This window comes from Lagenorhynchus albirostris, chromosome 19 (genome assembly GCF_949774975.1).
Source record: "Lagenorhynchus albirostris chromosome 19, mLagAlb1.1, whole genome shotgun sequence".
NCBI classification, from domain to species: domain Eukaryota; kingdom Metazoa; phylum Chordata; class Mammalia; order Artiodactyla; family Delphinidae; genus Lagenorhynchus; species Lagenorhynchus albirostris.
Genome location: NC_083113.1, coordinates 6915653 through 6942720, shown reverse-complemented (window position 1 = coordinate 6942720; position 27068 = coordinate 6915653). Strand labels below are relative to the sequence as shown.

Here is a 27068-nt window from a genome sequence, read left to right as displayed (position 1 = left end):
TGAAAGTTGTTTTTTAAAAAAGTAGATCTTTAATGTTCTCACCACAAAAAAGAAATGCTAATTATGTGACATGATGCAGATGTTAGCTAACTTATGGTGGTTTGTTTTGCAATATGTAAGTATCAAATCAACACGTTGTACACCTTTAAACTTATAGAATGTTTTATGTCAATTACATCTCAATAAAGCTGGGGGTGGGGAAGCCTTGGAGAAAGAATAACTTGATAAAGTGCAGGTACCATTTATCCAGACTATACCATGTGCCAGGCACTACACTTTGTACTTAAAGAACTTTTGCTCATTTAATCTTTCTAACAGCTATGAAGTGGGAACCATGACAACTTTCTTCACAACAGATGAAGCTTAACTCAGTGATTAACCTACCCAGGTCAGAGGCAGAAGCAGGTTCTTCTTACTCCAGTCCCATCACTTTCTACCTGGCCAACATTATTTGCAGATGACAAAAATGCTCAACTAGAAAAGATGAAGTAATCAATTTGAAGCTATCAGTAATAACATGAGTGGAATGAGGTGACAAAATCAGCATATCTTTTTAATTTTTGCTCTTGTGCATTACATAAAAGAAACAAAAAAGAGGGAGCGGGGTCATATGGGGAAAAAATGACACCATTTACAGTTACAACAAAAGTGTAAACTACTTACAAATAAACATAATAAAACATGTCCAAGACACATACAAAAAAAAAATCACAGCTGGTCAAAGAAAAAACAAAAAAACTTGAGTTAGAGGAAATCCATCACGTGTTCCTGAAAGGGTAGTACCTAGATCTACAACAGTTCTACCTCAATCAAAACACCCAGGTGATGGAACAAAACTGGAACAGTTTTTGTTTTTGTTTTTGCGGTACGTGGGCCTCTCACTGTTGTGGCCTCTCCCGTTGCGGAGCACAAGCTCCGGACGCGCAGGCTCAGCGGCCATGGCTCACGGGCCCAGCCGCTCGTGAGCACGTGGGATCCTCCCGGACCGGGGCACGAACCCGTGTCCCCTGCATCGGCAGGCGGACTCTCAACCACTGCGCCACTGGGAAGCCCTGGAACAGTTTTTTCAAAAGAAAAGAAAGAAGAAAACTTCCAAAGAGTTTGTAATATGGAAATGGTTATGAGAGAAAGTTAGATAAAAATATATAAAATTATACCAATACCTACACACCTGATCCCAACGCTAAAAATGAGATATACTAAATTTAAACAAGAGTTGTTTTCTGGAGGCGTATTTAGGAGGATGAGAATGTCATTACTTGGGGCGGGATGAACCCGAAAACCTATTTTCAATAGGAATGTACAGTAAACATGGACGCAAGAAGACCAGAAACCCCATTTCTAAATTAAATATGCGATAAGCTCCCCAAACGCTGTCCCCAACGCGGATACGACTCCCAATCCCCCCAACCTCAGCCACCCCAAACGCTACTCTCCAAAGAACCTCCTAAGTTCTCGTCCCAACACGGAACTCCGTGACCTCCCTTTCCATGGGGAACTCTCAACACGGATTCCCCGACTGATCCGCTAACACACAACACCCCAGCGAGGATCACCACTCGCTTCCCCCCAACACCGACCTCTACGTCTTTTGGAACAAAAACAGCAAAACACCCCAACGCGCTCTCCCTGGCCCCGAGACACGCCCAGAACAGGACACTGACCTGATGGATGAACCCCGTCTTCACCGTTGGAGGCAATCACGATACCGCTGTTGTAAACACTTTGCCTCAATGTCTGCAGCCCGGCGACCAACCCACGCGGCGGACACGACCCTCAGAAGCTGAAAGGATGGTGGCTGACGAGGTCCAAAAACCGCAGTTCTAGAGACCCCGGAATCTGGCTCCTCCTGGTCCTTCTATGACGCAGTATTTCCGCGCCGGTTTCGAGGGTCTTTACCGGGAGCCGCCATCTTCCCACGCACTGCCGAACGACGGGGGAGGTCTTCCTTTTCCTGCATTCCGCGGGAAGGTCAAAAACGGTGAGAAGCAGTTGAAAACGACCTATTTCACCCCCTTTCTAGGTCACTTGATCCGTTGGGCCCCGACTTTGCAGCATTCGCCAGGGGCGCTGCACAAAAGCTTAGCTTCTCAGAAAGTCAAGCCTGCGCGGATCTCTGCAGGGAGCGCAGAGATGGTCGCGGACATGAAGGCACTTTGATTTAAAGGATAAAGAGAAGCTAACAAGCGCAACCATCTCAAAGAAATTTAGGGGCGGGGGGAGGGACCCAAGCCAAGCCTAGCAACAATTGAAGGAGAACCGGCTAGTGGAATGCTGGGTGGAGGGGGTGTTGGAGGAAGCTGCATTTAAGGCCATTGTAGGGTTTAGAGAACCGCTGAGGAGGGCATTGGTCTGAGAGTGGGCAAAGCGCAGGATTATACAGCTCTTGTTCTGACTGGTGTGGAGGGAAATGGGGAACACGGCATCAGGGGCTGGCAAAAGGGGCTGAGGCTGCGAAGAAGCGTGGTTCCCCCAACCACGGTGGGAAGAGCCATGGCTTCCACAAAGATGGGAAATACTTTAAAGCAAAAGTTCTGAGAAAGGGACTTCCCTGATGGCGCAGTGGTTAAGAATCCACCTGCCAATGCAGGGGACACCGGTTCGAGCCCTGGTCCAGGAAGAACCCACATGCCGCAGAGTAGCTAAGCCAGTGTGCCACAACTACTGAGCCTGCGCCCGGCAGCCACAACTGCTGAGCCCGTGTGGCACAACTACTGAAGCCTGGGCACCTAGAGCCCGTGCTTTGCAGCAAGAGAAGCCCCCGCACCGCAACGAATAGTACCCCCCCCGCCGCAATTAGAAAAAACCTGCGCGCAGCAACGAAGATCCAATGCAGCCAAAAATAAAATTAAATAAATAAATTTATTTTTTTTTAAAAAAGCTCTGACAAAGGGAAGTGATTCTGTTAAGTATTGCAGCCCAACTGATTAACCCCCACTCCCTATAATCGTACAACCTGGCTCAGAGAACCTTCGAAGTAAAGAGGTTAATCATTCATTTATTGACCCAGCAGATGTTTATAAAATGCGTACTGTGTGGCAAACAGAGGTCTGGGTGCTGGAAATATGAAAGATATAAAAGCAGACAAAAATAACACTTTTTTTTCGTGGAGCTGTACATTGTACTGTTACAGACCAGGGTTCTTGGACTCTTTAATCAATAGAAATTGGTAACAGGCCAGATAAGAAACTCAGGCAAGGCTTTATTGTGACTGGTGCTGCAGCAGGAGGGAGAGAAAACAAGTAACAGGTTCCCTTTCTTGCTGGGGGTAGGGGGGTGGGGAGTTGGTCCCTTAAATGGGATGAGGGTAGGGCGCAGGTCTAGGGGTGGGTCAGGAGGGTGGTTTAGGTAGTCTGCCCATCCCCTGTAGGGCTGTGTGCAGGGATTAAGCACAGGACCCTGGCTTTTGCTCTCAGTACCTCAGAAGTGGCAGTTGGATTTTGGTCTTGTATCTTGTTCATAATTGGCCCCAACTGTGCATGCACAGCAGTTATTTTTAGTCCCTTCTATTGTAGTTTCATTGTATTCTGTTGTGGGAGGAGACTTTTGTCCAGGTGCAAGCACTACAGCAAAGTGTCCCAGATTCCAGCCTGTCTCACTACTGGTGTGCAGAATGGAAAAGTAAAGTTACTTGGTTTTATTTCCTCATTGTAGCGAGTGTTATGATTCCCACCTACAACTGTGACCTAAAATTCCTGGAGGGTAGAGCATTGAACAAAAGACTTTAGTCTGAAGCCTTAAGATCTAATGGAATTTTTTTCTCTAGGTTTTGGATTTGCGTGGGACATGTCACCCCTTTTTTCCTTACTATTTATCTTTCTTAGAATGGGAATATCTATCCCACCTCTGTCCCACCATTGTATTTTGGAAGCACATAACTTACCTGTTTTCAGGGGTCCAAAGCTGGAGAGGAGTTTTGCCTCACGGTGAATTGTACCTCAAGTCTTACACATATCTGACTTAGATGAGACTTCGGATATAGACTTTTTTTTTTTTTAACATTGTATTTTATTTTATTTTGGCTGCATTGGGTTTTCGTTGCTGTGTGGGCTTTCTCTAGTTGCGGCGACTGGGGGCTACTCTTTGTTGCAGTGCATGGGTTTCTCATTGCTGTGGTTTCTCTTGTTGCAGAGCATGGGCTCTAGGCGCACGGCTTCAGTAGTTGCGCTGATGGGCTTAGTTGCTCCACGGCATGTGGGATCTTCCCATCCCAGGGATCGAACCCATGTCCCCTGCACTGGCAGGCAGATTTCGACCACTGCGCCACCAGAGAAGGCCTGGATATAGATTTTAGAGTTAACGTTGGAATGAGTTAAGACTTTTGGGGCTGTTGGGATGGAATGTATGTATTTTGCATGCAAGAGGGACATGAAATGGAGGGGACAGGGCCAGTGGAGGAATATTATGGACTGAATGTTTGTGTCTCCTCAGATTCACATATTGAAGCCCTAAGACCCAGTGTGGCTTTAATCAGAGATGGGGCTCCTAAGGTAAGTAATTAAGGTTAAATGAGGTTGTAAGTGTGGGGCTCCAGGAAGTTTAGTGTCCTTATTTATAAGAAGAGAAACCAGAAAGCAGTGTCTCACCAGAAACTATATCTGCTGGAACCTAGATCTTGGACTTCTAGCCTCTGGAACTATGAGAAAATTAATTTCTGTTGTTTAAGCCACCTACTCTGGTATTTTGTTATGGCAACAAGAGCAGTCTAATACAGTGGTGAATTACATTGTTTATAAAATTAGACAACTTTTAACCGACTTTGCATTCTTTGGATAAACCCAATGTAGTCATGAAGTATTTATCTTTTTAAAATGTTGCTTAATGTGTTTAGTAGAAACCTGGGAAACATTTGTGGGGTCATGGTGGAAGGAATATGATTTTGGATCAAGCAAATTTAATATGGGCTTACTATGAATTGATTCTGGCTTTTATGTGTGAGCTCAGTGAGAATGGCTCTAACAGTTTGCTTGGTTGGTTGACTGAAACTTGACTTAAAGGTGAACTACATTAAAGTTTAAATGCCAGAAATTCCTTGTTCCATATTCTGTAAAATATCCAAAAGTATATGGAGTTAGGAATGCTAATGTAGATTTATCATGTAAAACCAGCTTACCCATCCCCTAAATACATAACCCAGAAGCATCCAGAAGATAGTCTCTTCAATGAAGTTAATCTGGCTACAGAAAATGGAAGTATACTATTATAAGATTCTGTCACTATACACGAAGAGGTATATATAATAATACTTATACTGACAAGTTAATGATACATGCTGTAAACTAAAGGAACCACTTAAATAACAAAATTATGGGGTATTCCCTGGTGGTCTAGCAGTTAGACTCCGTGCTTCCACTGCTGGGGGCCCAGGGTTCAATCTCTGGTCAGGAAACTAAGATCCCACAAGCCGTGCATGGTGCAGCCATAAATAAATAAATAAATAGATAAATAAATAAATAAATAAAATAAGCCAACAAAGAAGATAAATAATCATAAGACATACTCAGTTACTCCAAAAGATGGTAGGAAAAGGGGAGCAAAGAATAGATGGGGGCTTCCCTGGTAGCACAGTGGTTAAGAATCTGCCTGCCAATGCAGGGTACACGGGTTTGAGCCCTGGCCCAGGAAGATCCCACATGCTGCGGAGCAACTAAGCCCGTGCACCACAGCTACTGAGCCTGCGTTTCACAACTACTGAGGCCTATGTGCCAGGAGCCTGTGCTCTGCAACAGGAGAGGCCACCATAATGAGAAGCCCGTGCACCACAACAAAGAGTAGCCCCCGCTTGCTGCAACTAGAGGAAGCCCACACACAGCAACGAAGACCCAGCACAAGCCAAAAATATAAATTAAAAAATAAATAGGTGGGATGAATAGCAAATTGTACATTTTTAGTCTCAACCTAACTACATTCTCACATTAAACATAAATGATTTAAACACCCCAATAAAAAGACATATTGTCAACTCGATAAAAAAGCAAGGCCTAACTATATGTTACCTTCTAGAAAACCACTTTAAATATTAAGTGACGAATAGGTTAAAAGTAAACCATGTTAAATAGAGATGTGAAAGATATAAAAAGAAAGTCCCAAGTCAAATTTCTAGAGATTAAAAACTACAATTTGAAAGAAAACATACACTGATGGAATTAATGGCAATTAGACATGGCATAAGAAAAGATTAGTTAACTTGAAGACACAGCAATAGAAACTATCCAAAATGATACAAGGGGCTGTGCTGGGGGGGTCTTAAAAAGCATGAGCAGTTTTTTAACCTATTAGGGTATGCAAAAGAAAAGACCAGTGAAGTTGATGACAAGGCAAAAGAAACTCACGTACAAAGAGAACAAAAGCTAATAAAAGCTTTTATTAAAAAGAGAAAAGCCTTGAGTTCTCAGCCAATGGGGTAAGAGGTATCATTGTGAGGAACACCAGGTGGAAATCTCTCAAACTGCCCTCCACTCTCTTCTCAAGATAGTGAATGAAGAAACAATATTATGGGAGGGCTTATAAAATATGAACATGTAACATATAAAATATTTTTAAACCCCATTACACATTGTTATAATTAACATGTTAATCACTTCTCTGACTTTTTGATCCAATGGAATACAGTTATAAATTTTTATACAGTTATCATACTGTCCTTGTTTGCTCAATCTAGCATCGTCAGTTTCCGGTCACTTCTGATTGGTTTTTCTCAATATTGGTCACACTTTCTGGCTTTTATGCATGCTTGGTAATTTTTGGTTGGATGACAAACATTGTTAATTAATGTGTTTGCACTCCTATAAATATTCTTGAGGTTTGTTTTGAGATACATTAAAGGTACTTGGAAACAGTTTGGTCCTTTCTGATCCTACTTTAGATCTCAGTTGAGCAAGACCAGATTGCTTATTGGATGAGACTCAGCCAATTAACAATGAGTGCCTACTCTGTCAGACATTCTAGACATCTGGTAATATAGGGGTTAACAGAAGGTCCCTAAACAGTAGAAGTACTTGTTACTTCTTCATGAAGCTTACAGTCTAAATTTTACAGATTATAACTTACATTCAAGACCTTATATTTGAGCACAAACTCAGGAAGATGATATTTGATATTTGTTATATTTCTGCTTTGTATTAAAACTGATATAGCAATGTTTAGACATGATCTAAGATCCTCATATATTCCACATTAAAATCCTTAAGAAAACAATTGAGATGTTCTCTTCAAGTAATTCTAAGTTTTTACATCATGTGTTTTTTAAAAATCATTTACAATGCCATTAAGATACCTCATCTACTTACATGCCTCCACTCCTAGCTTCTCCCTAAGGGACCTGACCTCATGCTCTTCCTCAAATCCCAGTTTTCCAGCAGTAGACTTGGTCTGAACCTTAATGCTACATCAGTTTTATGCCAGTCCCTACTGACATTACTCCTGGCTACAGCTCAGTAATTATAGAGATTCTGAAAGTATTTGCCAGATTGGTTAAAGGCCTATAGTATTCCAGTCTAGAACCAGATTGAGCCCACACTTCCAGAGCTCCTTGACCTATTCCCAATCTGATTCAGTCGATCCAGCTCTGTGAAGTATGATACCAGGCCACAGTTGATTCTATTATGATCTACTTTTCTCTTCCTCATGTGACACTCAAACATGTAAGACTCGAGAGTCCCTTAGTTGAGAGGAAATGGAACCACCCCAACATTCTTCCTGACATCTATATCCATTCCATCAATGAGGCAAAGGGAAGGGTTGGGCAGGGAGCTATCTCCAGAGGGAAGAATGCAGCTGAATAGTTACCCAGTTTAGATTTTCATATTCCCAGGATTCTGAGAATAATTTGGATAGTCAGAGAAGAGAGAGCTAGGATGGAAGCAAGAAGAGTCATCTTAATTTGTGTTCAAATTGCCCATTTTATTTTCATGTTTTCAGGAAAACTACCAAGAGTTATGTTGGAATGTATTTTGTTAGTTAATTTATAGGTTTAAATTACTAATTGTCCTTGGGCTTTCAGTTCATTTTGCAAACCTGATTTCACTACCTTTTCAAGTCTAGAAAATTTTAAAAATCACATTTATAGTGACCTTTATGGTATAATGCTTAGTCTTATTTATAAATTGAACTTAAGCTCATTCAAGGACATTAAGTTATATTTATGAATTTAATATTCATTTCTGTTGTGAGGGAATTCAGTTGTCTGAAATAATATTTAAATAAATTTAGAGCCTAAGAAATGCAGCAGCTAATCATATATTGGGTGGGCGTTGAAGATAATTTTTTTTTAAAAAAAGAAAAAGAATCCACAATTAGGAGAAATGAGTATAACATGATAACCTTAACCAGTGATGTGGGGTAGACTGTCTTTCTCCTTAAAATTATGGAATCATAAGCATAGTAACTAGGAATATTGTTCAAGGTTTCCTGTCCAAAAATATACATCAGGTATATTGTGTAATGTATTATGAAGTGGGAATTGGTACATAAAGCTCTCGAATGTTTCTCATTTTCACAGGCTTTGCTTCACAAGAACTTTAGTAAGATATTCCACAATTAGTGTGTTCACAGTGTTTTATTTGTATATGATTTCATCAGCTAACGGATGGGGCAGAAAACCCTGCCACATTCACTGCCTCCCAAATTTCTCTCCAGTATGTAATGACACCTATTGAGGGAAGGACTTTACCACTCTCATATTTTTACACACTATAAGCTCACTGATGACCTTGGTAATCACTGATAATAGTATCTGTCTTCCAAAACACAGCTTTCCTAACCTCTGCCTTCATAGGTTTGCTTTTTATACATAACCATATAATCAGCTATACATTATTGCTCAAGGCTTTTCCAAATAGAATGTACCAGTTTTTTCCTATGTGTTTTTTGTGACATAAAATAAGATATAATTGACCACTGAAGGCATAACCACATTCATTGCATTCATGAAGTTTCTCTCCTGCACAAACTCTCTGTTATCTCCTGAGGGTGCACCTCTGGCCTCTGGCTGTTCCATAAGGACTACATTCCTATCTGCTAGGAGCCCACTGATGTTTAATGATGTCTGAGGGGTTGCAGAAGGCATCTGCACAGTCACCATATTAACAGTGTTTTCCCACTGCATGAGTTCACTAGTATCTAATAAGCTGTGACCCTTTGTGGAAGGATATTCCACCTTCACTGAATCTACTTGTTTCTCTCTTGTGTGTGTCCTCTTATGTTTAACCAAGCATGACATGTGGGAGAAAGCTTTCCCACACTCATTGCATCCATAGGGCCTCTCTCCCGTGTGAGTTCTTTGATGGACAATGAGCATTGTCTTTGTAGTGAAGGCTTTCCCACAGTCACTGCATGCATAGGGTTTCTCTCCTGTGTGAATTCTCTGATGTTTAATGAGTCCTGATTTCTGTGAACAAGATTTTCCACAGTCAGTACATACAAAGGGAGTCTTTCCTGTATGAAATCGCTGATGTGCTATGAGGCATGCCTTCTGGCTGAAGGCCTTACCACATTCAGTGCATCCATAGGGTTTCTCTCCAGTGTGAGTTCGTTGATGTATAATAAGATTGCCCTTCTGTATGAAACCTTTTCCACATTCACTGCATATATAAGATTTCTCTCCTGTATGAATTTTCTGGTGCAGAATGAGCTGTGATTTTCTGGAGAAACCTTTCCCACACTCATTGCATACATGGGGTTTTTCTCCTCTTTTGTTTCTCTGATGTATAACGAGCTCTGCCTTCCTAAAGAAGGCTTTGCCACATTCAGGACATTCATAGGGTTTCTCTCCTGTATGAGTTCTCTGGTGTTCAGTTAGCTTGAACTTTCTGTAGAATGCTTTCGCACATACACTGCATACATGGGGTTTATTTCCTGTATGAGTCTTCTGATGTTCAGTAAGCTGAAATTTCCTGAGGAAGGCTTTTCCACATTCACGGCACTCATGGGGTTTCTCTCCTTTGTGAGTTCGCTGATGTTCAGTGAGCTTGAACTTCTTGGAGAAGGTTTTCCCACAGACACTACATCTGTGGGGTTTCTTTCCTGTATGAATTCTCTTATGTTCATTGAGCCGAGACTTCTTGAGGAAGGCTTTCCCACATTCAGTACATTCGTGGGTGTTCTCTATTTTGTGTATGTCCCGATGTTTAATTTCAGTATGAGTTTGCTCATGATCAACATGGAGAAAGGATCTCCCATCTCCATTAAACTCAGCAGACTCTATTTTTTTGCAGCTTGTACTCAGGTTGATTACATCTAAATATGATTTCATAGTTTTCCCATGTAAATCAAATACATCATGATTTGGCCTCAAAGGAAAACAACTTTTGCTCTGATAAATAATATTCTCAAATGCATTCTGTTCATAACACTGTTCCAACATCTTCAGTATACTTTGGTTTTGCCAGTGTGGCTGCATATGATCATCCACTTTATCAATTTCTAGGAAAGAGAACAATTAACCCTTCCATGAGTATCATATGGAATAAAACTGCTTCAAAAATACCTTGGGGGACTTCCCTGGTGGTCCAGTGGTTAAGACTTCACCTTCCAATGCAGAGGGTGCAGGTTCGGTGCCTTGTTGGGGAGCTGGGATCCCGCATGCCTCATGGCCATAAAACCAAAACATAAAACAGAAGCAATATTGCAACAAATTCAATAAACACTTAAAAAAAATACCTTGGAGTGAGCTGGCTCTTTAATGGAAAACCTATGATATCAAATATAAAAGAAATTCCAAGTATAAAAGTACCTTATCGGGCTTCCCTGGTGGCGCAGTGGTTGAGAGTCCGCCTGCCGATGCACGGGACACGGGTTCGTGCCCCGGTCCGGGAAGATCCCACGTGCTGCGGAGCGGCTGGGCCCGTGAGCCATGGCCATTGAGCCTGAGCGTCCGGAGCCTGTGCTCCGCAATGGGAGAGGCCACAACAGTGAGACGCCCGTGAACCGCAAAAAAAAAAAAAAAAAAAAAAAAAAAAGTACCTTATCTTTTTTAAAAAAAAAACTTTTCACAATTGTTGTTAAATACATATAAGATAAATTTTACCATTTTTAAGTGTATATTTATGTGGCATTAAGTACCATCACATTGTTGTACAACCATCACGACCATTCATCTCTAGTTCTTTTTCATCTTCCCCAACTGATAAACTCTGTATCCATTAAACACTAACTCCTGTCTCTTGGAAATTGTTAAAAACACAGTAATATAAAACACCAAACAACCCAAAAGATAACAGCCGTCAGGGTAAAAATTCTTTACTTTCACTGAAGCCATATTCTATGGGTGGAAAGGGAAACAATAAACAAATAAGATAAGGAATAAAGTAGGCAGTTCCAAGTGTGACAGTGGTTTGAAGAAGCAAAGGAAATAAGAAGTGGAAGATATCAGGATTTATTTGGAAGGAAGGATAAACAAGACTCACTAATGGATTTGATGTGAGGAGAGGTAACAAAAGAGGGAATCAAAGTGCACGCCTGAGTATTTGGCTTGACCCATTGGGTAGTTGGGTAGTGCCTTTTAACAAGATGAGGAATATCGCCGAACTTCAGAATGTGAGGGAAACCAAGTTCAGAATGTGAGGGAAACCAAGTACATTTTGAAACATATCATTTTTGAGATAATATCCAAGCACAGACACGGAAAAGCCAGTCAGATGATAAGACTTCAGTAAGGTCTTGACTGAAAATAGCAATGTGGAAACATCAGTATGTAAATATTATTTAAGGGGACTTCCCTGGCAGTCCAGTGATTAGGACTCGGCACTTTCACTGCCATGGGCCCAGGTTCAATCCTGGTTGGGGAATTAAGATCCCGCAAGCTGCACGGTGCAGCCAAAAAAAAAAAAAAAAAACCCAAAACAAAGAAATATATATTAGTTACGGTCAGAGTATTGTATGAGATCACTTTCTGAGAAACATGAAGACTGAAAAAAGATGAAGGCACAGACGAAAGCTTTAGTCAGTCAACATAGAGTTTTGGGATTCCTAGAGCCCTCTGAAGAGACCCTAACATAACCACGCTGGTAGAGAAAGAAGACGACGTGGGTGTTAGAACATATACATCAAAGAGGCAACTCAGAATGTTGGACATAGAGGTCATGATTTCAAGAAAATTCTAACAGACTCTTGGGTGCTCATCCTGTTGATAAAACTTGCCATTCTTCTTCATTAGGTAGACCATCATCAAATTCACTTTCCCAAAGCACCAATCTCACATTCTAACCTTGCATGGAGCTGTGACACATTCTCATACGTTCCCACAGAAAGGGACATCATGATCCTGATGGGCTTTCACAACAGGCTAATGGGGCACAGTCTTTTTTAGAAGCAGATCTGCTGCACCAGACATGGGAATGCTCACCTTCTTCACTATTCTGTACCTGTATGGATGTCATGGTGGAATTTTTCCCATTTCATTGTCCCTGATATACTAATCTCTCAACTTGCCAACAATAGCATCTTCTTCCTTAATCATACAGTAATGTCTCTGCTGGCATTAATTAAAGGGTCTTATAGGACCACCTTCCTCCTGAATCAAGATGTGACAATTTTATCTTTAGTTTTTCTTAGAACATCTGGCTATACCTTATTATTTCTATAATGCTGCCACTGAGGTTAAAAATAAGACTATCTAGAGTTAGAATATACAAAACCTAACCTCCACCATGCCTCCTTTATTATTAACACATAAAAGTCACAACAGTAAGCCTGGTGATAAAAGTTTACATTACCATGATGTACCCAGTTTATCTAAGTTTCCACTCCACTAGCTCCCCAACAAATACTTTCAAACATTGGTCTCCACATGGCTGGTTTCAGGCCAATCTTTTGACAGTCCCCACATGGCCTTGCACATTTCCAGTTTCTTGCCATGTTTCCTTGTCATCTTAATTCAAAACTGAGCTATTTCTCTCACCTAAGATACTTTATGATACTATCACTCTTCATTCTCTCTATACCACTTTAGGCTACTTTTCTTCTAAATTTCTGAAATAGTCTCTATATTTACCATTTACTTGAATTTTGTACAGCCTTCAATGATAGCAGAAACATTTCACATGTTAAAAAGCTTAATTTGTAAATATTACATGAAGATTTGTCCTAGCTTTGCTCATAAAATCTTTGCTCTGAAAGACATTTCTTTGTTTCCCACTAAATTTAGTCTCTTCTATCAAAGATACTTAGCATCATCTTCCGTCTGTTTTTTTCCCCTCTCACACTCCATATTGTGGGTTGAATATGTCCCCCAAAGACATGTTTAAACCCTAACCCCTAGTAGCTATGAATGTGACCCTATTTGGAATCAGCGTCTTTGCATATGTAATCAAGTTAAGACCAGGTCAAAATGGATTGGAGTGAACCCTAATCCAATGACTGGGGTCCTTCTAAGGAGACAGAGATTTGGCTACAGACACAGAGACATACAGGGAGAAGGTCATGTAATAACAGAGGCAAAGACTGGAATGATGTGTCTACAATCTAAGGAACATCAAAGATTTCTGGCCACTACCAGAAGCGAGGAATAGACAAGAAAGGATTCATTCCTAGATCTTTGAAAGGGAGCATGGCTCTACCAATACCTTGATTTTCAAATTCTAGCATCTAAAACCGTGAGAATACATTTCTGTTGTTTCAAGTCACACAGTTTGTGGTAATTTGTTACCTAGGAAACAAACATACCCCATACCTACTTAAGTGGCAAATTCAGTCTTTATTGTTCCAGAATCTTCTCATACCATCCTCAAGCTGGGTTGAAGTCACCAACAACCAGGTCTCACATCTGGTTTTCTGCTTCAACACCTGCCTATTCCAGTCTATTTTCTACTGATAGCCAAGGTGATACCTCTAAAACATAAATTATATCCCGTCACTGCTATACCCTAATCCTTCTAAAGGTTTTCTCATTAGGAGGAAAATCAAGTGTTTGAAATGGATGACAAGGCCCTATGTGACCAAATGACCTATTGCAAACCCCCAGTTATGACCCCATTGACCTCATCTCTAGTCATTTTCCATGCTGATGGTTTGGTGTTTACAGTCATTTTCACCACCAGACATAGTATCTGTGAATTTTTTCCCATTTATTTTTATTGTGATAAATTACACATAACACAAAATTTACCATCTTAATCATTTCTGAGTGTACAGTTCAGTGTATTAAAATGCATTCACAATGGTGTATAACCATCACCACTATCTCTCTCCATTAAATCTTTTCATCTTATAAAACTGAAACTCTCTTTTTGTTAAATTTCTGCCTCCTCTTTGAGAGTGGGGACTTAGGTGTTTGATAGAAGAGAAATTTCTGTCATAGTCATATGGTCAACTGGGACTTAATGCCATCAGACTATGAGGAGGAAAAAGATAGCTTTAGGGAAAAGAATCCAGCAACATCTAAAGTTTAACTAAGAGAATGATTAATTAACAAATATAAAAAGGAACTACAGTAAGGTGGGCATGAGGTTTTATGATTTCGTTTAGGCTAGGAAATGAGAATGAGAAATTTTAGAAACGTCTTTCCTAATTACACAAAGAACAGGAACAGCAGAGGCATTAAATACAGGAGCCCAGAGGGTAGAGAAGATTCAAGGTAATGCCAGGATTTAAGATGTACAGAAGTACAAGAGAATCTCAATTTTAAAAAGGATGTTGGAAAGGGATTTTCTGGGAGGGAAGATGGTTCTAGTTTCTCACACAAAAAGAGTGAACTCATTGGGAATTGCCATGGAGACAGGTTAAAATATATGGTACCAGCAGGTATATTAGACAGTGTTAAGGGACATGTCAATTGCAAGTCTCCACAAAAAGCTTAACACATTTGAATAAAGTAAGGTTTTATAGCCTATGAGACAGAGCAGAGGGATGACAACAGAACCTTTGAAGAATCTCAGAGGGGGTAAAAAGAAAAGTCAAGCAAGCAGATGAATACACATTAAGAGACCACATTACTACAAGAGTAAGGCACCTGAGGTGCAGTTGGATGTCGTAAAGGGAAATAAATATTTCACAATGGAGCAGAAAGGTGTATGAGTCAGAAGACAATGATGAATTCAAAGTTTTGTCTGAGAAGAGAGACACGGAAGGAGGAATTACATACCAAGAGATGTGAAAGGAACATAAAATCATACTCTAACAAGTGAAGAATGGGAGGATTTGAAAAACCAAGCAAGAATAATCCTAGGAGGGGGAAAGTTGACATCTAAGAAGAAATAAACAGGGATTCATTCCAAGATGAGATAAAGTGGTATACTTTCCTCTAAGTTCTTGCCCAGAAAAAGAGCTCTCATATGAGGAAAGGGATACATGGAGGCTGTTTCTGTATCCTCAGACACCCTCACCACTGGGATGCCTTCTCTAAAGGACTAGAAAGTGATTTCCACAGCCTTCCCCCTCTTGCTGGTTCTGTCTCACTTACCTGGATGGGGGTGACTGTGAACTTCATCTTCTAAGGTCCATGGTGGTTCTCCTTGTTCCAACTTGGAGAGTATATCAGGTTTGTTAACTTGATACCCTGTTCGTGGGAAATAACAGAAGACTTAGACTCATCAAATGGCACTAGGGATCTGTGATGCTATGAGAATGGTACACTTTAGGGACTGCACGATCTGCATGTTTGGAAATTAAAGGCTTGTCTCTAAAACGCAGAGAGATTATACCTTCTCATCTGGGGCCGGGGGGGAAGAGACTGAAAATCTTCCACTTCAGAGCACCACAGACACAACAACTCTTTCAGAAGGTGAAGAAAGAAAAGTCACCGTCCAAGGGACACCGGGAGCCGTCCTCACCTACGGACACCAGGTTGCTATAGTTCTCCAGCATCACGTCCCTGTACAGGTCCTTCTGATCAGGGTCCAGGAGCTGCCACTCCTCCCATGTGAAGTCCACGGCCACATCCTTCAGTGTCAGCGATCCCTGTAACAACACAGTCCATGTGCCCTGTAACAACACAGTCCATGTGATAAGAGTGTTTCTCTCATTATTGAAATGGAAGGTGTGAAATAATAGAAAATATATATAATGTTCTATGTCCCTGGTTGCTGGCTTAGCACTCCTAAAACCCTTGTAGTCTCCTAGGTGATAAAAGCACTAGGAGCATCTTTTGTCCTAACATTTGGTCTTTGAATTCAATCCTAATCTGACACTAACAACTCAGAGTTACCATCAGGCCCCACAGGCTAAAGAGCTCAGTCCCACAAGACTGCCTTCACTTCAGCCACCAGTCCAAAGTCCCAGATTCCAGGTTCCCTGCACTTGTGTCCAACTTAGCTACAAATTCGGGGGTTCTCATAAATTCCCTGCTAAGGTTTGATAATTTGTTAGAACCACTCACAGAACTCAGGAAATTATTATGCTTACTCTTATAGTTTATTATGAAGGACACAAATGAATGGTCACATGAAGAGGCTCATAGAGCCAAATCTAAAATGGTCCTGAGTGCAAGGGCCTCTGTCCCTGTTGAGTTGGGGTAAGTCACCATCCCAGAAAGTGGACTGTTTGCCTACTTGGAAGCTCTCTGAACCCCACTGGGATTTTTATGGACGTTCCATTACATAGGCATGACTGATTAAACCACTGCCTACAAGTGATAGAGCTCAATCTCCAGCCCCTCTCCTGTCTACTGAGATCAGAGGGTAGAGCCAGAAGTTCCAATCAAGGCTTGGTCTTTCTGGGGATCAGCTCCTACCCTGAAGCTCTCTAGGGGCCCATCCTGAGTCACCTAATTAGCACACATATGGCTCAAAGGGGCTTGTTATGGATAAAAAAAGACACTCCTATCTCTGAGGAAATTCCAAAGGTTTTAGGAACTCTGTGGCAGGAACCAGAGACAAAGACTATATATATAAAATTATACCACAACGAGTCATTTGTTTAATTAAAATAAAGGCAATTAAATAAATAAATAAAATAAAGGCAATAAGGAGGTGGGAGGTAACAACTAGATTCTTGGGGGGGTATTCTCTTTCATTTATCAAAATTTTATAAGCAATTGAACTTTTTCTGGTTAAATTTTCTTTATTACTTGATCAATTATTTCATTTTTAATAGCTCTATCAACTTGGGAATTTAAATTTAGTGTCAATACATAATAACCGTCATCACACACAAAAATACTGGTACCTCGTTGAATGGCACAGTAGCAGTACCACGATTAGATGTAATTGCTTTAAACTGACCAAACATCAATTTGATGATTATTATTTTGCTAGTTTCAATATTTAGATGAGCTCTTCTTTTCAATATAGTTCACTAATTTTATTCCAATTAAATATAACAACATCTAGCTCTTTCCTATCTACACAAAATATTTAACTTTTTTGGGCATGAAAAGTACAGTAATAACTAGATTTTGAACACATGGAAGGGCTCTGTATTTTCTGAGATAAGGTAAAGTTCTAAAGCAAACTGTGGATCTCAAAAACCCAAGCCATTACCAAACAAGAATTTATAACTCCCTGTGGCCAAATCTGTACTGAAACACCCATTCTACAACCTGTTCATAGATGTCCTTTGATAACTGTGCAAACCTTACATTTTCCTGGGCACTTTAGGTTTTATTCAAGGATAAAACCAGCCCAAAACAAGTGTGGGTATATAAGTCACCAAGCTGTGGTCTTTTGAAAAACTGTGTGCACTGAATTCTACTTGGTCTAGTCCAGCAGAGGACTCAGAATAATCATATAAGAAACAGCCATACACAACCTGCTTGTATATCTATCAATATTAGAAGAATGCTATGAACACAATGAATGTTATCACCTCTAGAAAGAAACCATCAAAGAAATTTCCCAAGACTTAAGTACCATGAAATAGTGACATCTCCTGAGGAAATTATCTGCCTTCTCCTCAGATTCAATGCATATCAAATAACTTATCATGATTCTCTGGTTGCAGTGGCTGACAGATTACATGCAAGTTGATGGTTTATGTAACCAGGAGGGACCTGCAGAGTCATACATTATATACCAACATTGGTCATGTAGTACGAAATCTACGAACAATATATACCTGATTCTACTTCATCATGATTTTGAAGGTAGTTTATTTCTCCCCAGAGCCCATTTTTTCCCAATTAATACTTTTCATTTAATTGGACTGCTTTTTTTTTCCAGCCTTCTGGAAATCCATGAGGGAATCAAGAATAAAACAAACCAAAAGTCACCTGAGCCTTCATCATTTTCTTGTTTTGGGAAATACCAAGTAACTAGGATGTTGTTTTTAGTCTCTTCTGGATCTGCCCTAAGTTTCTGTTCCAAAATCTCAGTCTCAGGTAACGGATGTCCCACGAAATGACCATATGCAACTCCAGGAACCTCCTCCTCATCCTTTACTTGATTTCTCTTGCTCCTCGAAGCCAGGACCTGTGGAGTGAAGAGTAAGTTCATTTGGGTGATATATTCCCTCTGGGCCCAGATGCTGTCACTGCTGTTGTTCACCCACCTTAAGTCAAGGCCAGTGTTTCTAACTGTCCCTTTATTTGATGCCCCTGAGGCAGTAAAACATAACAATCTAAATGGAGAGAGGTATGCCTTCTGTGAAGTATAAGTAGCATGAATGAGAAAGGGAATATGGGAAAGGAAAACCAGCACAGCACAAAGCCTGGCAGAAGAATGGCAGAAGACTTCCCACACAGATCAGTTTTGGGAAAGAAGACATATAGAAGTGAGGCTCTGGACATTTTTTCCCCTTAAAATCACGTGTCCACATACTCCTTTGCAGTGGGTTGAATGGTGCCACCCCCCCAAAGATATGTTCACATTGTAACCCCATGAACATGTGAATGTGATCTGATTTGGTAAAAGGGTCTTTGCAGATGTAATTATAGGGATCTCAAGATGAGAACATCCAGGATTATCCAGGTAGGCCCTAAAATCCAATGAGTGTCCTTATACCAGACACACTGAGAAGAAACACACAGGGAAGATGAGACCATGTGAAGACAGAGGCAGACATCAGTTATGCTGCCACAAGCCAAGGAATGTCTGGAGAATCTGGCAGAAAAGGAGAAGGAAGTGAATGGACGTTTGGCAGGTGTGCTAGAGGTCCCTAAGATGACGCCCAGATTCAGTGATTCCTTAGGACTCCCAAGATTTAGCACATAACTGATTTATTACCATGAAAGTATACAAGGCAAAATCAGCAAAGGGAAAAGGTGTGGCAAAGTCTGGGGGAAAACGAGGCACAAGTTTCCAAGAGTCCTGTCTCCATGAAGTCACAGAGGATATGCTCACTTCCCCAGCAACAAGTTGTAATAACTCATGTGAAATGTGTTAGCCTATTAGAGACTCAGTGCCCATGGCTTTTATGGGGGGCTATTCCTAGTACATATCCTAGTACATACCAAAATTCCAGAATCCCAGAGGAAAACACGTGTTCAAGACAAACCATATTGTTTGAAAGAAGAGTCTTGGCACAGTGAGCCACTCTCGATAGGGAAGAGTGGGAACCCTCCCAAAATCTAAGTTCCCAGATGCCAGCGGAAGGCATCTTGTCAGCAGGCCTTTCCAAGGAGAACAGTCTCAGGTCAGCTACGTCAATTCTACACAGCAAGGAACCGAGGGTGTCTGCTACAATATATTAATAGATTAGAAAAGTCACATGATTGCCAAAATCGATGCTGAGAAAAATATTTCATAAAAATCCAACATCTAGGGCTTCCCTGGTGGCGCAGTGCTTGAGAGTCCACCTGCCAATGCAGGGGACATGGGTTCATGCCCCAGTCCGGGAGGATCCCACATGCCATGGAGCGGCTAGGTCCGTGAGCCATGGCCGCTGAGCCTGTGCGTCCAGAGCCTGTGCTGCACAACGGGAGAGGCCACAAGAGTGAGAGGCCCGTGTACAGCAAAAAAAAAAAAAAAAAAAATCCAACATCTATTTCAAATATGAGCCCTGGGTATGTCAGGAATTCATTACTGCCTTAGCATGAAAAAACAAAACATGACCTATAAGTTTTTTTTTAAATATATACTACCATCTCCATCTGTTTCTAAAACACAAAACAAGAGTATGTGTTGTTTGTGGATACATACACATCTAGTAAAAGTATGAAAATATGCATAATATATAACAAGATAGCAGTTATCCATGGGAAGAGAAGGGGAGAAATAGAAGATGATATGACTTAAGTTGTATCTGTATATCTTTCAAAAATAAAAAGAACCATAATAAAAAACCAAAACTGAATAAATCCCACATATGTCCAGCTGAAAGCCAGAGATAAAAGCACTCATTAAAAAGACGGGTGGGTTTGTGTGTGTGTGTGTGCGTGTGTTTGCGCATGCACGCACGTGCTAGTGCAACAATACCATTATTTTTCACCACTGTTCTGGAAACACTCCCAATGCAGTCTGATAAAAGAATCAAGTAAGAATTACTAACATTAAAAAAAAAAGTTACTAACAAAAGATGGAGGTCAACTTTAGTGAACACCAAAAATAAGAGTATTAAGTTAACTGACCAGTTATACAATCTATATGTAAAAATTGACAACTTCGTAGAGTGACATTAGCAAAAATGGTGGAGTAGATACCTCCAGCGGATTCCTCAGGAGCACTAAAAAAACTGACAAAAACTGTCAGAATCAACCTTACTGGAACTCTGGAAGACAGTCAATGGTTTACAGAAACAAAGTGAACACCTGACCAGGAGAAAGGTCTCTAAAACAGGAGACTTTTTATGGCATTCTAAATTAGCCTTGCCCCCACAGCCATTGTGGCAGAGCGGCAGCCTGTATTCGTGGTGTGGATGGATACCTGGACCTGTAGGGAGCAAAGTAAATCTTGTCCCCAAGGAATTGTTTGTTTTGACCTATTTGTGGGTTCCCTAAAGGACTGACACAAGAGGCCGGCATACAACAGACACACAGAGAAGAACATGAGCTTTCACCTCTGTCTGGTACTCAGGCTCAGCAGAAGCAGGAAAAGAAGCCTAAGGCACTGTTATAAATGGCCTGGCTAAGTTTGAAGGATTGCCCCAAACGGAGCCAATATGCAAAGAACTTAAAATCACTTTCTTTTCTTTTTTAAACTCAAAGAGTTCTACAGTGAGACACATAAAGTTCAAACTATCAAAAGCCAAAGATAGAGAATCTTCAAAGCAGCAAGAACCAACTGTCATATGCAATGGATATGAAATAAGATGAACAGCTGATTTCTATCAGAAACCACAGAGATCAGAAGGCAGTGCGTTCCTGGGACTTCCCTGGTGGTGCAGTGGTTAAGAATCCACTTGTCAATGCAGGGGACACAGGTTTGAGCCCTGGTCCGGGAAGATCCCACATGCCACAGAGCAACTAAGCCCACGCACCACAACTACTGAGCCTGCCGTCTAGAGCCCACATGCCACAAATACTGAGCCTGCATGCCACAACTACTGAAGCCCATGCACCTACAGCCTGTATTCCACAACAAGAGAAGCCACTGCAATGAGAAGCCCACACACTGCAATGAAGAGTAGCCTCCTCTCGCCCCAACTAGAGAAAGCCAAAAATAAATAAATAAATTGATAAAAAGAAAAGAAAGAAAAAAAAAGGCAGCGCCTTCTTAAGTCAAAGTGCCAAAAGAAAAACGTAGGAGGTAAAACTATTAAACTCTTAGATGAAAACCTAGGCATAAATCGACCTGACCTCAAATTTGGGCAACAGAGCCTTAGATATGACACCAAAAAATACAAAGAACAAAACAAAATAAGACTTCATCAAAAAATCTTTTAAAATTTATTTTATTTATTTATTTTTGGCTGCATTGGGTCTTCGTTGCTGCATGTGGGCTTTCTCTAGTTGTGGCGAGTGGGGGATACTCTGTTTTGGTGCACAGGCTTCTCACTGCGGTGGCTTCTCTTGTTGGGGAGCACGGGCTCTAGGTGCGCAGGCTTCAGTAGTTGTGGCTCGCAGCCTTAGAGCGCAGGCTCAGTAGTTGTGGCACACGGGCTTAGTTGCTCCGCGGCATATGGGATCTTCCCGGACCAGGGCTGAAACCCATGTCCCCTGCATTGGCAGGCGGATTCTTAACCACTGCACCACCAGGGAAGCACTTAGACTTCATCAAAATTTAAAAGTAGTCTGTATAAGATGCTACCAAGAGAGTGAAAAGGAAACCCACAGAATGGGAGAAAATATTTGCAAATAATATAACTGATTAAGGGTCTAGTGAGCAGAATATATAAAGAACAATTACAATTCAATAACAAAAAGACAATTTAAACAGTGGACAAAGAGACTTGAATAGACATTTCTCCAAAGAACGTATAAAGATGGCACATCATTTGTCATTAGGGAAATAGAAATCAAAACCACAATGAGATACCACTTTACCACTTCATAACCAAAAGCATGGCCATAAAAATAAATAAAATAATGTGTTAGCAAGGATGTGGAGAATTAGATTCCTCATACATTGCTGGAGGCAATGTAAAGTGGTGCAGCCTCTGTGGAGTACGGTTTGGCAGTTACCCAAAAAGTTAAATACAGAATTACTATTGACTTAGCAATTCTGCTCTTAGGTATATGCCCAGTAGAACTGAAAACAGGTATTAAAACTTGTACTCAAATTTCGGAGCTGCTCTACTCATTATAGCCAAAAGGTGGAAACAACCCAAATGTCTATCAACAGATGAATGAATAAACAAAATGGGGTGTCTATCGACAGATGAATGAATAAACAAAATCCATAAAGTGAAATATTAGCCATAAAAAGGAATAAAGTACTCAAAGGAGCTACAACATGAACCTTGAAAACAGTATGTTACATGAAAGAAGTCAGAAGTAACAGGCGACATATTATATGATTCCATTAATATGAAATGTCCAGAATAGGCAAATCTATAGAGACAAAAAGGCATTTAGTGCTTGCCAGGAACTGGCGGGGGAGACAGGAATGGGAAGTGAGTACTTAATGGATGCATAGTTTCCATCTGGGATGATAAAACAGTTCTACAACTAGACAGTGATGATGTCTGTACAATGTTGTGACTGTACTTAATGTCACTGAATTATACACTTTAAAATGGTTAAAATGATAAATCTTATGTTAAGTGTGTTTTACCACAAAAAGAAATTGATAGAATTATATAAAAGAAAATTGATGTCTGTTACATGGCGGAACATTTTAGTGGAATATTTTAACACTGTATACTGAAAATTTCAAAATAGTTATCATTGGTAATGAAAACTTTTACTTCTAGAAATTTCTGCAAAGGAAATAATGGCATAAGCATGCAAAGATACATATTCCTATAAATGTGTGTATATATATACATAAATGTATACATAATATATTTATATTTATATATTTATACATAAATATGTATACATAAAGTATTATATAGATGCAGTGATAGAGGATTAACTGATTAGTATAAACTTTCAATGGAATACTGTGCAGCTATTTAAAACATTCTATATGTAGTGAAAAAATATGTAACTCAAAGTTATATGTAGCATAAATGTTTTTCTGCCATAATACAAAATGTGTAAAACATGTCTGAAGAAAAACGCACAACCTAAAAGTTGAGAGTTATGTGTTATTCAAAGACCTTACGGGGACTACAGCCTGGGAGGCAACCTCTCAGTAGCTGAGGAACTGCTGAGGTAAGGTAAGGAGGACCCAGGACATATACATAAGTTTTTGCTGAAAAAGAAATATGTAGCTGAATGTGAAAAGATAACTGCTAATCACAAAAAAACCGTATCTCAAGTTAATGATTTTAGTGGTTTTCTATGTATGGGAAGATTCAAGAGTCTGGGCTCGTTGAAATTATTCCTTAGATATGCATCTTAACAATCTAGGGCCAGTATCCTGTTTTTCCCCATCCTGAATTCCCCTCTGGGTGCACCATAGTTGGGGTGGGGGCGTGCTGATGCAGTGGCTGATGGCGGGCAACATTCCTTGTTTACTGGAATGGCAGGTGACATTTTTGTGTGCATATATTTATACAGACATACCAAAAAATACCGATACCAAAAAGTTAATGTGATTATACCTAGATATTATTAGATAGGTCATTTTATTTTCTTAATTATCTTTTCACAAGTATGTAAAATATGTGTAATAGAATATAAAATTATTGTTGCCTAATTATTACTGTAAGTTTATCGTCTTTTAAGTTTTCATTACAAAAAAATGAGTAAATGACATGAGTGATAAATTTTACAAAGTATGAAAGTACAAACACAGAAAAATAGCAGCTGTTTATTTCTACCATGTATGTGCCACTAACCGTCACAATTTTATATATTTTAATTCCCTTAATTCTCAGCAAACTTAAGAGAGGGACTAAACTTTTATTTGCACAAATGAAGAACAAGACTCAGGTTCAGTACCTAATTAAGTGTTCTGGACCTGATTCCAAATTGTGGTGGAGGGAAGGGGGTCCCCCCCATACAACGAAGCAATTCTCCTGACACCAGCTGGGCATCCTACTTCAGTTCAGTTCTGACACTATCTGCCCAGAGACAGCATCAGATCCCACAGGTTAAGGGTTCAGTCACACAAGACTGCCCTCCCACCCCCCCTTCACCCACCCACCATCACATAAGATGCCATTCTCAAGTCCAGATTATTACCTGTACTTCTGACCAACTGGCTATAAACCACAAGTTCCCAAGATCTTCTCCTCAGGTTCAATTAATTTTCTAGAGTGGCTCAAGAACTCAAATATTTTACATACTAGATTACTGGTTTATTATAAAAGAATATAACTCAGGAACAACAGGATGGAAGAGATGCAGTGGGGAAGGCATGAGGAAAGGGTATGGAGTTTCCATGCCCTCTCCAGGAAAGCCACTCTCCCAGTACCCCCACGAGTTCACCAACCGGAAGCTCTCTGAATCCCTTCCTTTTAGGTTTTTAAAGAGGCTTCATTATATAGGCATGATTGAGTAACTGGCTGGCCATTGGTGGTTGATTCAATCTCCAGCCGTTTCTCCTCCCAAGAAGTCAGGGAGTGGGACTGAAAGTTCCGACCCTCTAATCACATGGTTGGCAGTACAGACAACTAGCCCCATCCTTAGGTGCATTCCAAAAGTCACTCCATTAACATAACAAGAGACACCAAAATCACTCTCAAAACTTTGAAAAGTCTAAAGGTTTTAGGAGCTCTGTGCCAGAAACGGGACCAAGACGAAATATTTCTTATTGAAAATCACACTATCACAGTTATTCACCCAAGTCATCAGTAAGAGCAAGAATCCAGATTTTTAAAAGCCAGATTCATTTCATTCGCAAATCCATACATTTGTCACTGGGACAATATTATTTGGAAATGCTCAGATCATCATTCACTTGGAAAATATAAAGGAATTAATTAAGCTATTGGAAGAACTGTAGTTGATAGAAATGCTTAAGTATTTAGGGGAAAGTATACTGATGTCTGCAGTTTACTTTGAAATGCACCAAAAATTTTTTTAAAAAAGAAAGAGGGACTTCCCTGGTGGTCCAGTGGGGAAGACTTCGAGCTTCCACTGAAGGGGGCACAGGTTCCATCCCTGGTCCGGGAACTAAGATCCCGCATGCCGCCCGGCGAGGCCAGAAAAATAAATAAATAAAAGTAATCAAAAAAAAAAAAAAAGAAAAACAAGATGAATTAATGAATGGAGGGATGGATAGATAACTGACAGAGCAAATATAGTAAAATGTTAATGGTACAATCTAAGTGGTGGGTATAGTACATGTGCACTGTAAAATTCATTCAACTTTGCTATGTTTGGAATTTTTCATAATAAAATGTTAAGTTCTTAATTTCATAATGAACTGTTGAGTTGGAAAAAGCTATTAGTAATCATAAAATTTCAGTGTAGTAACCAAAAAAGAAAGTATTTAATAATATATTTTTAAATTGTTTTACTATGTTAAAGAAATTGAAAGGAGATAAAAATTAGAAGAAAAAAAAAGACCCTAATTTCAATTGCAACAAAGGCAAAAAACCAAGAAGGAGATGTGGGTCAGGGAAACAAACCCTCGGGTAAATACCAAATCCTAATGTAATCCTAAAAGTAATAACTAAGAGAATTTGTATTATGGAAATGTTTAAAATATGAAATTAACTTTTTAAAAAGAGGCAAATTACACCTGTTTCCATAGTTTATCTGAATTATGAAAATTAAGAGAAAATAACAAGACAAAAATTGAAATATACTAACATTTGAATAAAAGTTGGGAAACAGAATTTGACGGACCAGAAGGGTTATTTTACTGGTGTCAAAAAGAATCTGAAGGGCTCCCCTGGTGGCGCAGTGGTTGAGGGTTCACCTGCCGATGCGGGGGACACGGGTTCGTGCCCCGGTCCGGGAAGATCCCACATGCCGCGGAGCGGCTGGGCCCGTGAGCCATGGCCACTGGGCCTGTGCTCCGCAACGGGAGAGGTCACAGCAGTGATGGGCCCGCGTACCGCAAAAAAAAAAAAAAAAAAAAAAAAAGAATCTGAAAAGAAATATTCAAGTAAACTCTCAGTAAGGAGGAAAGAAACCTCATCTTAGAAAGTTTACCACTTTAGATTTGCTTAATGCTTGATCTCCCTAAATTTCGTATCCGTGGGGACGAAAGGAGAAGGTGATGTAGCACCCTAAGGAGACTTCCAAAGCAGTCCTTGGAGAGGAAAGTGGGCTTCAAGGACTGAAGGGAATTGTAGCGTTCATCTGGTCTATCTCACCCCTGGCTACTCCGTCACTGAGCGCCAAATTAATTCAAACACCACTTACATTGACAAATACCAACCCCCCTCCCGTTCCCAATGACTGAGCCCTACTAACAAAGTGAACTGCAAAGACCCCAAACTCTGACCTCAGGACTCTGAGTCCTTGATTTCTATGGACCTTTAATGCACGACCACGAGAGCTCCCCCATGCCCGACAGCAAAGGCACCCCAACTTCAGACCCATGGTGCCAGACCACCAGCTCTCCCCGCGGACTCTGCGGCTCCTACCTACACGGACGCCCACAGATCCTCTCTCACCCCTTAACCTATCCCACGGAGAGAGTCACACACTGACCTGATTTCCTCTTGATCCCACTCCGATCTCCTAGCGGCTACACTTGTGAATCCTCTCATTTCGGGTTCTCTAAAGCCAGCTTCGGCACCGGACTACGGCGGCC

At 40.5% G+C, this 27068-nt stretch overlaps 2 protein-coding genes across 8 annotated transcripts in view; one reads left to right on the top strand and one right to left on the bottom strand.

Annotated features, from left to right (window-relative positions):
• Positions 1-532: 532 nt before the first annotated feature.
• On the bottom strand, positions 533-27068 carry LOC132509766 (zinc finger protein 649-like). 7 transcript variants are annotated; one of them, XR_009537129.1, is made up of 7 exons: positions 26966-27068; positions 18143-18341; positions 15768-15918; positions 15398-15493; positions 10487-10690; positions 1665-1954; positions 533-1052 (listed from the first exon to the last, which is right to left on the bottom strand). XR_009537129.1 is itself a non-coding variant. In XM_060131189.1 (6 exons), the coding sequence occupies exons 3-6, from the start codon at positions 18155-18157 to the stop codon at positions 8858-8860; spliced, it is 1827 nt and encodes a 608-aa protein (XP_059987172.1). In that variant the 5' UTR covers positions 18158-18341; positions 21804-21964; positions 26966-26997; the 3' UTR covers positions 6345-8857. The 7 variants fall into 7 exon arrangements, 5 of the variants coding, with proteins under 5 accessions (XP_059987172.1, XP_059987170.1, XP_059987173.1 ...); XR_009537130.1 differs by lacking the exons at positions 533-1052; positions 1665-1954 and adding an exon at positions 2895-3601; XM_060131189.1 differs by lacking the exons at positions 533-1052; positions 1665-1954; positions 10487-10690 and adding exons at positions 6345-10422; positions 21804-21964 and having other exon boundaries at positions 26966-26997.
• ZNF613 (zinc finger protein 613) overlaps positions 1820-27068 on the top strand; it is a 69563-nt gene continuing 44314 nt past the window's right edge. The window contains exons 1-2 of the mRNA XM_060131172.1: positions 1820-1981; positions 4432-4490. The gene's annotated coding sequence lies outside the window, so the exon portion shown is untranslated. The remainder of the gene's footprint in view (positions 1982-4431; positions 4491-27068) is intronic.

Bases quoted from the DNA above. Each gene is read 5' to 3' on its own strand.
- LOC132509766 (XM_060131187.1), bottom strand. The intron at 15,494-15,767 runs GTGAGGACGGCT...TCCCACGAACAG, and splicing joins TAGCAACCTGGTGTCCGTAG to GGTATCAAGTTAACAAACCT. The intron at 10,423-15,397 runs GTAAGTGAGACA...TCTCTTTCCTAG, and splicing joins TCACAGTCACCCCCATCCAG to AAATTGATAAAGTGGATGAT.